General features: G+C 42.3%; 4 protein-coding genes across 6 annotated transcripts in view; 2 read left to right on the top strand and 2 right to left on the bottom strand.

Moving 5' to 3' along the window:
* Positions 1 to 774: 774 nt before the first annotated feature.
* LOC118421517 (FAD-dependent oxidoreductase domain-containing protein 1-like) lies at positions 775 to 6270 on the bottom strand. The gene is made up of 9 exons (XM_035828831.1): positions 6017 to 6270; positions 5141 to 5300; positions 4438 to 4602; positions 4042 to 4106; positions 3747 to 3841; positions 3222 to 3391; positions 2116 to 2415; positions 1618 to 1722; positions 775 to 1088 (listed from the first exon to the last, which is right to left on the bottom strand). The coding sequence occupies exons 1-9, from the start codon at positions 6142 to 6144 to the stop codon at positions 834 to 836; spliced, it is 1443 nt and encodes a 480-aa protein (XP_035684724.1). The 5' UTR covers positions 6145 to 6270; the 3' UTR covers positions 775 to 833.
* A 753-nt stretch (positions 6271 to 7023) lies between these two features.
* Positions 7024 to 10433, top strand: LOC118421802. The gene is made up of 5 exons (XM_035829302.1): positions 7024 to 7140; positions 8553 to 8880; positions 9323 to 9411; positions 10036 to 10174; positions 10422 to 10433. Exons 1-5 carry the CDS (start codon positions 7127 to 7129, stop codon positions 10431 to 10433), a joined length of 582 nt encoding a protein of 193 aa, XP_035685195.1. The 5' UTR covers positions 7024 to 7126.
* A 169-nt stretch (positions 10434 to 10602) lies between these two features.
* LOC118421459 lies at positions 10603 to 13009 on the top strand. The gene is made up of 3 exons (XM_035828760.1): positions 10603 to 10822; positions 11700 to 11922; positions 12340 to 13009. The coding sequence occupies exons 1-3, from the start codon at positions 10690 to 10692 to the stop codon at positions 12893 to 12895; spliced, it is 912 nt and encodes a 303-aa protein (XP_035684653.1). The 5' UTR covers positions 10603 to 10689; the 3' UTR covers positions 12896 to 13009.
* Positions 13010 to 13204: 195 nt separating this feature from the next.
* LOC118421458 (tripartite motif-containing protein 45-like) overlaps positions 13205 to 15252 on the bottom strand; it is a 34025-nt gene continuing 31977 nt past the window's right edge. Inside the window, exon 7 of one of the 3 annotated variants that reach the window (XM_035828756.1) lies at positions 13205 to 14501. In XM_035828756.1, the coding sequence (XP_035684649.1) occupies positions 14371 to 14501 (131 nt within the window). In that variant the 3' untranslated portion in view covers positions 13205 to 14370. The remainder of the gene's footprint in view (positions 14502 to 15252) is intronic. The other 2 variants (XM_035828759.1, XM_035828757.1) reach the window with 2 other exon arrangements.

Here is a 15252-nt window from a genome sequence, read left to right as displayed (position 1 = left end):
GGTAACCCAAGTAGTCGACATGGCTATCATAAAGGGCTGGCCTTGGGAGTAAAGTTCACAAAGTATAAGGTAATAATTTACTTGTATCTTTTCAGGCAGGAATTGTCACGATTCAATTCACACTTTTTAGTAATCATCAATAGTTTAAAAAAATGTATAATGTTAGTTCACCTTTATCCTCAGGGTAACCTATATCCGTTGTGTTGCTAAACAGGGTATCCAGGGATATCAAGTCAATGGACGGTAGTTTCAAATTGTACTATTTTCAAAATGTTGCAGTTTGAAGCCATCATCTGTCGAATTGATTTCCCTAAATACATTGTTCTTAAAAAGAACGGATATAGGTTACCCTACGGATAAAGGTGAACTAGCGTTAATGATTCACTTGTATCTATTCAGGTAGGAATTGTCACAATTCAATTCACACTTTCTAGTAATCATCAATAGTTTAAAAAAATGTATGGTGTAAATATATTGACACTGATGATACTTATCATGATCATCAAGTTTCCACATATTTTGATACAAATCAATGAGAAGGTGTCTCCTATCAATTCCATACACATAATAATAAAACATCATAAAAGTTAAAGGCATGATCCTACAGCCAAGATCAGCACTAGTACATCATATGCAGAGCATAGAGCAGGTATTTTGGGTGGTAGCACAAGTTGTCCAATGATATGCTATACATGTACCTGGGTTTATTGGTACATTGTATACCAGTGTATTAATGTTTAAGGTTTTGTATTTTCAAATTATTTCCTTATTAATTTATTTAGCAGCTTTTTCAATATTATGTAACAGACTTGTTCAGACAGTCCACTGAATCACTACACTATGTTCTTTTCCCTGATTGGTTCATTTCGTAAAAATCTCTCAAAACCAAATCTGGAGAGATCGAGTGTCTTGAATTCTCCGTCCAATAGCAGTTCGGCCACGGCTCTCCCAACTGCCGGTGCTTGTTGGATTCCGTGTCCGCTGAAACCATTGGCGAGGTAGAGGTTGTCGTAGATGGGGTGTGTGCCGATAATGGCGTTCTGATCCACTGTGTTGTAGTCATAGTACCCGGCCCAGGCCATCCGTAGCTGTGAGTGGGGGGTGGGGTAGTGGCATGATGTAAGTTTGACACTAAAAAGCACATCCAGAGACCTTTTTTGGGCTGTGATGATCAGTATGAGCCTCTACATCTAGACTGCTAGTGTGCACTGTACCTTTGGACTCTGGGCTGCGCATGCATGTCTACTGACAGTGGCGAGAAATCTACTCTAACACTATGTGCTTAGCAACATTTGATGCAAACCAGATTATTAAGTCTGCTGCCTTTCAGTGGTCAGGGTCATGGAATTCTCTTACAAGCTACAGCCAAGCACATCATTACCGTAAGTGATGTTGTCCAGGATTTCAAATGAAAGCTGTAACTGTAACTCTAATTGGAGATCAAAATAAACAAACAAACAAACAAGCAAGTGTGACCTCACTTTGACAGAGAGCTGATATTTGAAAAAAATTTAAAATATTTACAAAACTTTTGCTCAAAATGTACAATATTGCCAGTACATTCACCCCTGTCATCTACAGGTTTTCAACCACCCACTTTTTCACTGTTTTTCATACCTTGATTTCCTCGAAAGCTTTGACCCTGTGTGCCAGTTTTGGCCAAATGGTCTCGTTAAAGTAGTCGTAGTCCACTTCCAAATGTTTGGCATCTGGTTCCTCATGCTGAAACCACAATCAGACATCAATGCATGGTCTGTTTGGACCTAACGACATATGTAATACTAAAGAAAACAGATAGGTGGTATAACCAAATCCTTTATTCTGATACACACCACCTTGCAACAATGTTGAATCTACAAGTCTATTTCCTACAATGCATGTTTTGTTCCACTTCACAGAACTGACATTAGTTTGTATGTATTGTAGATACTCATGAAATAGATTTTTCTGGAAGATAAAGGCAAGGTTAGATATCCAGGTAATGAGAAACCCAAATAGCAATTACTCAAGCAACTGGATATGGTTTTGGAACATTATATCCAGTTACTTGAGTAACTGCTATTTGGAATAAGATTAAAGCTGTTTCTGTAATCATTAAAAATCAGCATCACTGACCTCCTCCGGTGACTTCCCACACAGGTAGTTCCCAGCGAGCCCCTCTCTCCTGACGTAGGTTCCCGACGGATCCACGATGAGGGGGCAGTCCAGCCCGGGGCCCTGCGGACAGTGGAACACGTACACGTACCTCTTGCGCGGCTCAACAGGAAGCGGCGCCTGTAGCTCCCAGTCCAGACCCATGGGGTCCTCCTGGCCAATCCCGATCATTCTGGCTATGTCCTGAGCCCAGGGACCAGCCGTGTTGATGAAGTGGCCAGCCTTGACATTCTGGTACTGTATGCTGTTGGGCATCTTTACCTGCAGGACAAGGAAGTCATCATTGTTATGTCTGGAACTATGGCTGATTGTTTCTACTGTCACACAGGAGTCATACTTGTTACCAGAGGATTTTAAATTATATCTCCAAAGTTTCAAACTTATTCTAATAGTGGGTAAATTTTTAGTATCCTGCCAAATTTTATGCCAATCCTTCCACAGCTTCTTTTTCACAATTTTTCTGTTAAACCAAAAAAACCTTATTCTCATTCATTCATTCATTCATTCATACATTCATACATTCTATTTACAAACACAAAGATGCCAATGGAAACAAGGCAAGAGCACTCAGATAGGTCTGTCTTATCTTTACATGTGTTATCCTCTTACAGAGCCTGTCCTACCTTTACATGTGTTAGCCTCTTACAGAGCCTGCCCTAAATTTACATGTGTTAGCCTCTTACAGAGCCTGCCCTACCTTTACATGTGTTAGCCTCTTACAGAGCCTGCCCTACCTTTACATGTGTTAGCCTCTTACAGAGCCTGCCCTATCTTTACATGTGTTAGCCTCTTACAGAGCCTGCCCTACCTTTACATGTGTTAGCCTCTTACAGAGCCTGCCCTACCTTTACATGTGTTAGCCTCTTACAGAGCCTGCCCTACCTTTACATGTGTTAGCCTCTTACAGAGCCTGCCCTACCTTTACATGTGTTAGCCTCTTACAGAGCCTGCCCTACCTTTACATGTGTTAGCCTCTTACAGAGCCTGCCCTACCTTTACATGTGTTATCCTCTTACAGAGCCTGCCCTACCTTTACATGTGTTAGCCTCTTACAGAGCCTGCCCCACCTTTACATGTGTTAGCCTCTTACAAAGCCTGCCCTCCACTACGCCAGGTTTGGCCTCCACGATCAGATCTGTGACCTCCCCGTGACAGTGGTCCACGCCCAGCGAGATCGCCTTCTTCTTCAGTGCCATGAGCAGCAGCCACGGGTCGAACCAGCCTTCGTTCTCCATTCCTAAGGACAACATTTCATGTTTTTCTTAAGAATATATTGTGCAATGGTACCTATGTTGACCATCTCATTTTTTGACCATCTCATCATTTATAATGTACAATTCTAAGGACCTTTTCTTACCCTGCTTTTCCATAACAAACAATATCAGCTCACCTCACCATTTTGGCAAGCTCTGCAGTACTTCTCATTTCTAGCAATAACAGACGTAGACTGGGGCACTGTTACTGCTATAATAATTACATCTCAGAGACTACATAGATTATCTCATCTTGTCATTCACCTGTTTTTATCTAGACTGTAGAACTCTAAAGCTTTCAAGGATGAGATGAAAAGCTGTAAAGGTTTCCCTACGTACCATAGTTACCCAACTCAATGCCCTCAGTGTTGAGCCATGGGAATTTGACTTCCAGTTGTCTCTTGGTGAACAGTCTCACTTTGGCACCTAGTGCTCTGTAATGGGGAGAATAATGTTTATTTCTTTTCTTCAATAGTTAGCAAAATACTCTAGTTATTGGAATCTGCGCAAAGCATGAGTGGTCAATAATAAGACGAATTTTAAAAGAAATGATTCAAAGGTATAAAATCAAACGTAAATGACAATCAAAACAGACTACGGTAACAACGTATTGACACATAGAGTGGATACTTACATTTGCGTGTCATGTGCTTGCTTCAATTGCTCCGCCCCTTCTGCTGTTGCCAAAAACAGGTAACCCTAAACCACAGAAATGTGTTAAGAAATCAGCCATTTCCAGAGTAAGAAACAGGATGTCTATCTGTCCTAAATAATCCTTATGCCATATGCCATGACTCCAAACAAGGCCCAAACATTGGTCTAGATGTAAATGCCTGAGATAGTACACAGAAAGGTTGTCTACAGCTTTTCAGATACTCCCATGCATTTGTTTAAATTGCTAATGAAGTGTTTCACAAGCACCAGAACTTCAAACTTCTCAGGAATCAAGCCATTGCATTTTCCACACAGCATTTTTCTTGTAGCTGGGCAGCTGAGTACTCATGTACGCTAAGAAGGTCTGTTTCCTGACCTGTGGGTTGAATTGCACGTCTGGTGGGTCCTCCTCGTACACACTGAGGTACTCGCGGATGTTGCGGATGAAGTGAGAGGAGAACATGGACATGTTGATGTTCTCAGGCAGGGTGAACTGTTGTCTGATGGACCCCACAGATAGCACTGTGGATGCTCTGGTGTACTGTGGGAATAAAGGAGAGTTTTAGCTAAATTTCTCACCTCTAGCCTCTGACTATACTTACTGTTAGTCTTGTAACTTTCATAGTGGCTTTATTTGCCCCGTTTTTGGAGTAAGCTCTTCACTACAATTTTATGACACCATAAATATGTCACCCTTGTATTATATGTACTATACGGTACTGCAAGATTGTTTCAATATCACAAAAGCCTCCTTTTCCTTAGCCCGAGTGCTAGCCTCTGTAGTGACTGCTGGCTTAATCTTTTGGCTTCTCCGGGAAGTTCTCCTCCATGGTTTAGCAAGTTAAAGGATTCAGCCAGCAGTCACTACGGAGGCTGGCACTTGGGCTACCTTTTCTTTTCTTCTGTGAAAAAACAAGAACATGGATTTACAGTTACTGTATCACTGAATCCAGCAAAAGGGTATGTCACCCCGTAAGGGGCGGTATAACCCCATCGTGTGTAAACATGTGCGAACATGTGTGATCACGTCGACCAATGATGATGATGATGATGATGATGTCGAGTATCACTGTACTTACAGAGGGATCTTTCTCCACAACGAGAACGTTGAGTCCGATTTTCCCGCGCGCTTTCCTGGGTACCTTGTGCATGAGCCAGTAGGCTGTTGACCAGCCCATCACACCTCCTCCGATTATTACGATGTCGTAGTTGTTGATGGGCATGTTGGGATTGTCCCAGCTATGAACAGAAACAAAATAACAACACGTCATCAATGAACTGTATGCCCTATCATAGCTTCTCCCATTTATCATTATGTCATAGTTGTTGATAGGCATGTTATCGTTGTGCCACATATAGGCATAAACAAAATAACAACACAATGTATCAATGAACTGTATGCTGCAGACAATCCCATCGCAACTTCTAAACTTTAACAAGTAGAACTATGTTGACAGGCATGCTCTTTTCTGCTGTCTCAGCTGAAAATACAAGCATCAGTTCAATCATCGGATTAAAATTAGTAGAATTTGATCTGTTCATCCAAGGACTTGGTTCATCAGTCCAAAATATTTAGTACTGTAAATGTATTTAAGTTCGCGGGGATTTAATTTCGCGGTAGCCGGAAAAAGGACTTTTCGCGGTGGATTTAAGTTCGCGGTAACACCATACACTGCAATCTAATATCATAATAGAAAAATGTTCGCGGTGGTTTTAAATTCGCGGTGAAGTGGTCACCGCGAAAACCGCGAACATTAATCCACCGCGAACATTTCTGCATTTACAGTATTTAACATGTTAACGTTACTGAGATGGTGTCATGACTAAATGATAATGTTCTATCTGTCTGCGAATTTGAATTTTTCTATCAACACAGGCGCCCAGTGAGATATTAATGTCTTAATTGCTCATGAACTGCCTTCTGCATAAATAGTGCAGATAATGCATATGCTTACCCTATATCGAATCCTGGTCCTGGTTTTATCGCCGTTTTCATTCGTTGTTTCGCCTTGCTCCATCCTTCGTCGAAAATCTTCATATACCCACCAATAAATGTGCGTCTGAAAGTTCTGATTGCATTCATGTTGCTGAACGATGCAGGGGAGTAGAGCAGAGAAGTCAGAAATCTTTCAAAACAACAAACAACTTCAGCTGCGACATGCCATGATACTTTGTACAGTGACCTCCGTATGACCTGACCACACCGGTGCTTTAGGTGACCGTTGAAAATTAAACATAGCCTTAGAAAAATATAAACTTCGGGGCAATCAAACTGCCCTGTGATCCATAAAAACTTAAGCGCGATATTGTCAATTATTATAAATACGACTGGATGTCATTTTATATTCTTGTAGTGGCTGTAATGTTACTATCTATGCTTTGGTTGTGCTGCGTTTAGACTAGGCACCTTATAAAACACAAGAGGCACAACTAAGGGTCCTCTAAATGGCTCATCGCGACACAGTAGTGGGGAGGGCAGATCGCAGTTTTACCGTGTTTGCTCCAAATTTGCAGCTTTTTTTAAATGGATCGCAAGGTGATAATGTGCGGAAAATTCATGATGCTATCAACGGCCATTCTTCTAAAGATTGTCTTCAGTAACACTCTGGTTTGTGGCAAGAAAAATCATTCGATGCAAAGACCTCAGTGACAGTTGCTTTGCATGACAGTGGCGACATCTGGCGGTTCATGTAATCCTTACAGTAAGGGATCTTCAACGCGATGTCCGGTTTATGTTCAATACTGCCCAAGAGGTGGGGTATAAGGTTTAGGACAATGGAACACGTGCGCAAATAAACGAACGAACTGCGAATGCATGGTTTATCTAGTTTCTAACGACAGCACGAAATGTACAATGTTGAAATGCATACAATGTGACTGTGGCCATTGATGGTATGATTTAACACGCAACCTTGTATCATACACGTGACACAACCGGATCCTACGTAAGCGATAATGTTGACATGTTTCAACAGTTAGTCAAAACATCACTAATCGGACGGTGTAAAACGTTTCTACCTCAAGACACAACGGCTCGGTAACGTTACCGCGACCATCTTACAGATATGCTCATGTTCGTGTAAGTAGTCTTTTAACTTCAGAACTTGTAAAAAAATGTACCCCCTTCGCTCTCCCTGTCTTAACAACTGATATTCTTCAACCGAACGGTTTTTATTTAGGCTATCTCATTCACTGGCGTTGATAAAGCATATTTCGCAGTTGTTGCTTTGAAGATCATTCTATTGCATGGAACTGGATGCTGGTTAGGTTATTTGTTCGTTCAGTCAATTTGACATTTCCTTGGAATATTAATGAAGTAACAACAATTTGGGTGGATATAACATGTCTAGAATGCTACATTGTGCATGCACACAGCCGGAATTCAAATTGTTGTTAAACAGCCCCATGTTGATGAAGACAACAACTTTACAAGGACGACGAAAAAGTACGGAATGATATGAAACGTTATAGGACTGTGATTCCAACTCATGTTTTAATCACTCTTAATCAGGTTACACTGAAGAAAAGAAGCTTCTTGTGAGGAATTTGAGTAGCTGTCTTTGAAAAACCCATTGTAGTGCAAGTCCTCAATTTAAACCAGGTTGAGGTCGACAGAGCGAGGGATTTTTCCAGTATCGGTCATAACTTCGAATTGCAGAGATAGTGACAGTCAAGCAGAGGGCTAATATATATTTGTTAACTTGACCACTTATGACTCTTAATTCAACCATCAGAATATGTATTACACCCGTGCACGTGGAAAAATGATGATTTAATATTCAAAACATTATCACAAGACACCAGTACATCATGACTGTTTGTGAGAATTGTGTTTTGCGTTATTGAGAATGTTTTGACCATAAACAGGACACGTGAGTGCCATGGCAGTTTCTGATTGGTTGAGTATGACGTGTTAAGTGTACTAGTATGTAGTAGAATAGTATATTTGAGGCCCTGGTAACAATTCCTGGTTTAGTTTGGAAAACCCCTGGATACAGACATTAAAAAAACATAAACATCGCACACGGCTTGGCAGTCAGTGATTGGTGATTGCTGACGTGTCGAGCGCGGATTGAAGATGAACGGGTACGTGGAGCTAAATAGTTGCCTTGTAGATTTTGCAAAATAATAAAACATATTATGTGAGCTGTTCACTCAGCTCAAAAGAGGACTCCGTTTAATATCGGTTCAAATTGTTGGAGGAAGAAATTTATTTTTACTTTCCGGCTCTACAATTTGACACAAGTAAGTTGATACTTTTCTTTTTAGATCGAATCTTGTTTTGGAATCCATAGAGATGGATGTTGTCTATCATTTTATCTAGATGCACCAGGCAAAAGGACAGGGACATGTCAAATTTCTTCTTATCATGCAACTGTTTGATTTCATAATATTACAGAATCTACCACACTTTTAAAACGCACATGACTGCTCGGCATTGACATACATGTAAAGTGATTTCTGGCCATATTCCTGTGTAATGACATGTAGAAAGACGCGAGAAATGGCCCGCATGAGATCCCGGCACGTCTGCCTACTCGTCACCATCCTGATCATCGTGGTGTTCTCCAGTCTGCCGTGGGTCACGCAGTCCGAGGCCCAAGTCGAAGAAAAGAACGATGATGTCCCCAACGGCGAGGACGAAGCCGATGAAGACGAACCTTACCGGCATCCCAAAAACATCTTAAAAGTTCCAAAGGACGCGGACTCGGCGGACGCGGAGGAAGAAACGGAAGAGAAGGGAACAGAAGAACCGGAGGAGATGTGTCCACCCAACATGGGAGACAACTACATCACCTTAGAGGACGGCACCATTAAGGTGAACATGCCAAGTTCAAAACTGATTGTTTATATCTATCCTCATCTTACATCAACACACGCAGGACAGAATCAATGGAGAAGGTCAGAGAGTGAAAGAAAAACAGAGAAATAGCTTCTATAACGTCATATGCGTGAGTTCGACTATACTGTATAGCACCCGCCATTTTATGGTACATATACTGATTCAGTTAGTTAAGATTGGTGCCTTATTTAGACTCCTTAGTTTGATTTAGCCGTATAGCTTTTTTCCAACAAGGTCGAGTCAATATTGAGAAATGGAGGTCTCAGTGTGCGATAAGGCAACGCATCATGCGTTACAAAAGGGCTACGATGTCCCATATGTTTGGAAACAAATCATAATAGGAGCTCAATAAGTAGCAGCCAATCATGATCATCCATGAAACAAGTCGTAACTAAATTGTATTGTCTCCCCTGACGAGGTTGACATGGCCAGGCTGCAGGCAGAAGGCTGGGAGAAGCTCGACTGTCGGTACCAGGCGTTCTCACGCAAAATGGACCACGATATCACGTGAGGGTTGTCAAGTTTAAACTGTAGAAAGAGGATAGTTATTACGTTATCAATCCCACAAAGCAACTCGCCCGGGGCAACATTGTTCTGATATGTCCATTATCGATTGAATAGTTGCGTACAAAAACGGAATCTGATGTAAAATTATGATTCCGCGACAGAGTTGCAAAACATATGGGTAGCTACAAATACATCTTCTTCGTAACGATTCTTTACCATCATGGTATTGTTTTTGGTGCTCGTTCGTGTGTGTGTGTCTATGTGTGATTGTCCGTCTGCCTGTCAGTGCTTTCGGATACATGTGGTCAGCTTAACTTAAGATCCTGGATGAGTTGTGATGACATTTGTCACGTGGGTAGTTGTTGGGAAGACAAAGGTCAGGGTCGACTGGAGTCCCCGGGGTGCGACCTTGGTACTGCAGCAGAACTTTCATTTTAGTATCGTTTGTCCTGGACATGACATGATATGGTCTTTAAATTTATCTTTTGGTAGGAGCTCGAGATAGCTTTTGGTGTAAGGGAGAAGTCCCAACGAGATGGGGCTTGTTTTATACGATATTTGATTCAGTGTAGGGTCTCTCTCTATATTTTTCTGACGACAATTTTGTATTTCCTTTACTCCTAGTTTCAACCCGAAGGATGTGATCCAGGATCTCGGCAAAAAGGGCGAAATCTCGTTCCCAATGAAGCACGAGTTCGTGAAGGTGGAGTGTCGTCTGGTGTCCAACAGTACCAGGAAGACGATCTACAGACTCTTTTTACAGGTACGAGACATGCTGTGTTGTTCCCGTTCTGTACGCAGTGCTGGTAACGTTATCATAGTAATGTCTAAAACAACCGGTGTAATTCCTAAAATCAATAAGCATTTATTGATGTTTTGTAACAACCGCACCGGTCCCTCAACCAAGAAGAGCAACAACTTTATAAAAGCGCAACCAAAGGAAAAAATATGAGGACCCCCCAACTCACTTTTACATTTGGCAAATTGTGTTTTTTCTATCCTTATACAAGGAACAGTTGTAGAAGGTTAACAGCAAGGAATAGTTGAAGAATTCGTGCAGTCATTGCGAGTGACTATACGCTAGTCGGCCGCTTAGTATACACGAAGCTTTCATCAGGCGTTATCAAGCCACTTTCTTATCTCCGAGATATGATGATGATCTCGAATGCCTTGGAAATGTCTTATCAGGTGATAAAGAATGACAAGCTGGTGACGCGGCAGGTGAAAGGCAACGGGAAGCCGCTAGGCGTGAACGTGTTCGTGTTGTGTGTGGGCTCCATGTCACAGAGCAGGTTCAAAACAAACCTGCCGCTCACCCACCGCTTCCTGGCGCAGGGACTGCGGGCCAGGGAGTTCCCGAAATATCACATGGTGGGGAAGACTTCTGCCGCCATGACAGCAGCCATGACAGGTCAGGCAGCAACATTGCTTCAATTATAACCTTCGCCAGTTCGAAGGTAGCCTCTGTGGTTGATTCAATAACTAGACTTTGAACGAAGCCATAAAAAGCTTAACAGACCTACTAGCCATGCGGATACGTGAACAGTCATGTGTTGTACGTTTGTGCAGATTAGTTATCCAGAAAATATAATAATAGAAGAAGTTGAATAAATCTTTCCAAGACTTTCGGAGCAAAGAATACTTCGTATTGTTCTTAAATAGATGGATGCTGTCTGAAACGTCTGAATATATATTGTAGTGTCCTGTGAAAGGATTGATTCAACTTCTATTAATGATGTGTTGTATCGGACACACATGCACGGCCGGACCTTATCTAGTGTGAATCCCATTGTTGATAGACAACATGACTACCGGCTATGAAACGTAAACGACAACAAACAGTTGTGTATCGTGGTCCATCGTACCATATCTGTTTGCGATCTTGGGGTAGGGTCAGATTGTGTTCATTTCTAATCTCTAATATATACCCTATATTACTCGTATATTACCCTATATTGCTTAGTTTTGATGATTCAGTAGTTTGTAGTAGATTATAAGAAAGTCTCTTAGTCTGCACATTTTGTTGTGTCTATGAAACATAGTGCATATCAAGTGAAACATTAGTAGATGTCGATTATAGACCTAATTTTCATAATCAGATGACAATGTGAAAGTGCCATAATTCATTACTGGTAAATTATAAGAATTTCTCACTTGTGACATATAAGCTCGTCAGGGGCGTACATAGCCACGCATATATTGTATAAATCTGTAAACCATCTGCATAATCAAATTACTACATTGATGTATGATATCTCCTAACTTTTGCATCTCACTGCTCTTAACAGGTGAAGTTGAAAGTGAACTAGAGGCTGACATTGAGAAGCAACATTTCGGTTATTACAAAGACGACTACCCCTGGCTGTGGAAGGAGTTCAAGACAGCTGGTTACGTTACGCTCCTAGCGGAGGAGATGCCAAGTGCATGGGGTAAAGAGAAGGGCGCGTTCCGTAACCAACCTACGGACCACTACCTCAGGCCCCTCCTCGTACAGGCGAAAAAAACCTTCGGGTAGGTTGTTTCAACTTGACACGCAGTCTTTGGTCGCGCCGAACGGAGTGGATGGGCAAGACAGCCATGTAGAGAGTTCACTACAAGCAAAACAAAATCCGATTTCTAAGAACAACTACAGTAGGTTATGTAAAGTTGACGAAAAAACAGCCCTTCAATGTTATATTGTCTGAAGAGAAAATGTTGTTTCAATTGGAGATGAAGTCTTTGGTTCGTGCCGAAAAGGGTGGAATAGAGTCACACAATGCAGCCGTGGAAACCAGATAGTTCAGGATAAGGTTCACTATATTCGATTGAACGTTTCAAAGAACAATTATAGTAATTTATTTAACGACGACCAAAAAAAATTCAATGTTGTATAAAGGACTTTGTATATATATTGTGAGGAAATGACCTGTCGATTCTCCTCTTTTGCAGAAACGAAGCGTGTGTAGGTTCCACCCCTGCCCACCAAGCAACACTGGACTACACCCGGGACTTCACCGACAAATATCACGACGGCCTGATGTTCGTCCTGACCTCCATTCACGAAACATCCCGAACACAGCGAAGTGCGGCCGACTTCGCCGCGATCGACTCCGACATCTCCTCCCTACTCAAGTTTTGGCAACACAAACAACTTCTGCAAAACTCCATCGTGGTCGTCTTCTCGGATCTCGTGGACGTGGCCACCGAGGGCGGGACGGAGGACGACACAGTCTTACCATTCATGAGCATCGCGCTGCCTCCCCGCATCAACGATCAGTACCCCGACATCATGGCTAACTTCAAGGTCAACCAAAATAGGTCTTCGTCACCGTACGACCTTCACCAGACGCTCCTGGAGGTGCTGGACTTCAAGCCTCGGCAGAAGGGACAGTACTCTCGCGAGAGCAGCCTCTTCCACGAGATTCCCGCCGACAGGAGCTGCCAACAGGCGGGGATTCCAAAAGAACACTGCAGGGGCAAATACACCGTACATCCAGAAATATAGCCTCTCAAACAGTAGAGCGACAGCTAACCTCGCTCACCAGGCTGCAGTCCGGCCTTAGCCTCAGGCACGCCCAGCCTGTTGGATCGGCTTTGCTTGAGGCTAAGACCGGGATTGTTTCTGGCGAGCGAGGTTAGGCGAAAGCTGTATTCGGCTGTCGCTCTGATGTTTGAGAAGCTACATTTCGTCACTCTAAGTCTAACAGTCGAGAAACTACAAGTTTTCGCTGTAATGCTGAGAAGAGATAGCTAACGTAATCATTGGAAAGTTATTGTTGAAGCCAGAAACACTTTGTCTTGGTTTGCATAGGTTGTAGCGTGATATTAGCGGGAAAAGCACATAAAGAAGACTGCAACGCTTGTAGCCAGCAAATATAACTTTATTGACAATGGTAGAAAGCAATGTCGTAATTTAGCCTCATCATATGTCTTATATCACTGTTGATTGTCATGATTTTCATACTGTCCTTTACACAACAATTCGTTTGCACTCTCCAGGTCTATTCACATGTTAAACTTCGCAATACTGCCACAAAACCAGTCCGGATGAACAACATCGTTTTTTTAAATCACCACAAAATTCATCCAATGTTTGTAACGTTATGAATAAGCAGTATTGTACGCCAAATGATTTATGTACACAATCTCAAACAACAGTTTCCAGAAACTACATCTAACAGAGTGGCATACAAGATCCATTTCAACGCCATTGGAGAGCTGCTAATATTCTCATATGTACTATTATACGCTCTTATGCTTAGCATATAGTTAAACATTTGGAATGCAAGTGAATTTCAGTAGTTTCAGATTGCGCTAGTATTTGTTAGAGGTAAGCGAAAATAGCATTGTGCACAGAGCAGATTGAAATATATACAATATCATTGCTTGAAATCCAGCCCTGTGACTGTATCGTAATATGTTGCCATGTAATCTATATGCTGAAATAATTGATACATGCTAAACAGATATGTTTCAAAGCAAGAGAATCACAACAAAATGTTATTGCTTGTCCGTCAAAAAGTACACGATGAGTAGAAGATATTGAGCGATAAGATACACATTTATCTACAAGTATTAGTAACTAATATGGAGAAGAATTTTCACTCGAGCAATTCCCCTGCCATTTACTCATACAGATACGTAAATTCACAACCTTCCATTTTTAGGGACTCCAACCATTTCTATATTCGTGACAATGCATGTTCATTACCCCTCTAGCTTTAAACAATACATCAAATACTATAATTTTGATATCCAAAATCCCGGCATTCTACCTCAAAATACTACCCACAAGACCGCTCGTGTCATCTGAGGATACAATATTAGCTAACCGTGTAGATTAGAAAACATTCTGTCATGCGACTCCAAAGTAACTTAAGTTTACAAATTACAGAATGTTAGAGGTAACGTTACTGACAAACAAGGTTAATAGGGTCATAAACAAAATGGCGGCGTGTCGAACGTGCGCAGGCGCAGAGCTCAGACGGTGACGTGTTTGCTGATGGAGGGGGGCCGTGTGCACTCAGCTTTCTCCTCGGTAGAGCCGCAGCACGACCAGTGGGGCTTCCCAGGATGCCCAATGTGTCCATGTCCGCAACCTTTGTAACCACCTGTGTAAGGAATAGACAGAGTGAGTCACAAGTTTTCGACCGTCAAATTTCAGGAATGTCGGTAAACCCTAATCTTCAAGCAGATCCTACAGTAGCATAAGATAGTATCAAAAGCTATCGGCCTAGGACAAGGAGTGTGTTTGGCTACCGCCAGCATGGCAAATGTACACCTCTTGGCTGACTACAATCCTTGGCCAGCTTAGTACTATCTTATGCATCTGCATCTGCATCTGCATCTGCATCTGCATATATACCCCCAAATGACCCCGCGAGGGGCAAAAGTAGGGGGGAGCTGATCGAGGCTCCCGGGTTAGGGCGGGCAGGCCGCCTGCCTGGCACGGAAGTGCTCAACGTTGGGAGCGCTTACAACCGTGCCAGGCAGGGCATTCCACTCGGGAATTGTGCGTGGGAAAAAAGAGTGTTTGTAGATGTCGGTGCGTGCGAATATGTGTTGATATTTGAAGTCGTGACTACCCCGGGTGCGCCCTTGGGCAGGCTTCAGAATATTGCTGGCGTCTATGTTAATATTATTGTTGACTACTTTATAGAAAAAGGTGAGGCAGGCGTTCCTCCTCCTTTCGGAGAGAGGGCGCCACTGCAGGTCTGAAAGCACCATGCCATCGTAGGATCTGCTCGGAGATTAGGTAAACCATTGGGGATATTCCTTGCCGTAAACGGTAAAAGGCTAGTATTAAATTCAAATGGAAATACTCACCATATATTGTTAAGCATTACACACGGACGCACAAGG

This window comes from Branchiostoma floridae, chromosome 8 (assembly GCF_000003815.2).
Source record: "Branchiostoma floridae strain S238N-H82 chromosome 8, Bfl_VNyyK, whole genome shotgun sequence".
Classification (NCBI taxonomy): Eukaryota; Metazoa; Chordata; class Leptocardii; order Amphioxiformes; family Branchiostomatidae; genus Branchiostoma; species Branchiostoma floridae.
The sequence above is the reverse complement of the archived record's forward strand: the minus strand, read 5'-3'. Positions and strand labels throughout refer to the sequence as shown.

Bases quoted from the DNA above. Each gene is read 5' to 3' on its own strand.
- LOC118421517 (XM_035828831.1), bottom strand. From the start codon at position 6,144: ATGAATGCAATCAGAACTTTCAGACGCACATTTATTGGTGGGTATATG. The intron at 3,392-3,746 runs GTACGTAGGGAA...TGTTGTCCTTAG, and splicing joins CATTGAGTTGGGTAACTATG to GAATGGAGAACGAAGGCTGG. The intron at 1,723-2,115 runs GTCAGTGATGCT...TTGTGGTTTCAG, and splicing joins GTGGGAAGTCACCGGAGGAG to CATGAGGAACCAGATGCCAA.
- LOC118421802 (XM_035829302.1), top strand. The intron at 8,881-9,322 runs GTGAACATGCCA...TCCCCTGACGAG, and splicing joins TAGAGGACGGCACCATTAAG to GTTGACATGGCCAGGCTGCA. The intron at 9,412-10,035 runs GTGAGGGTTGTC...CTTTACTCCTAG, and splicing joins AAAATGGACCACGATATCAC to TTTCAACCCGAAGGATGTGA.
- LOC118421459 (XM_035828760.1), top strand. From the start codon at position 10,690: ATGTCACAGAGCAGGTTCAAAACAAACCTGCCGCTCACCCACCGCTTC. The intron at 10,823-11,699 runs GTCAGGCAGCAA...TGCTCTTAACAG, and splicing joins CATGACAGCAGCCATGACAG to GTGAAGTTGAAAGTGAACTA. The intron at 11,923-12,339 runs GTAGGTTGTTTC...CCTCTTTTGCAG, and splicing joins CAGGCGAAAAAAACCTTCGG to AAACGAAGCGTGTGTAGGTT.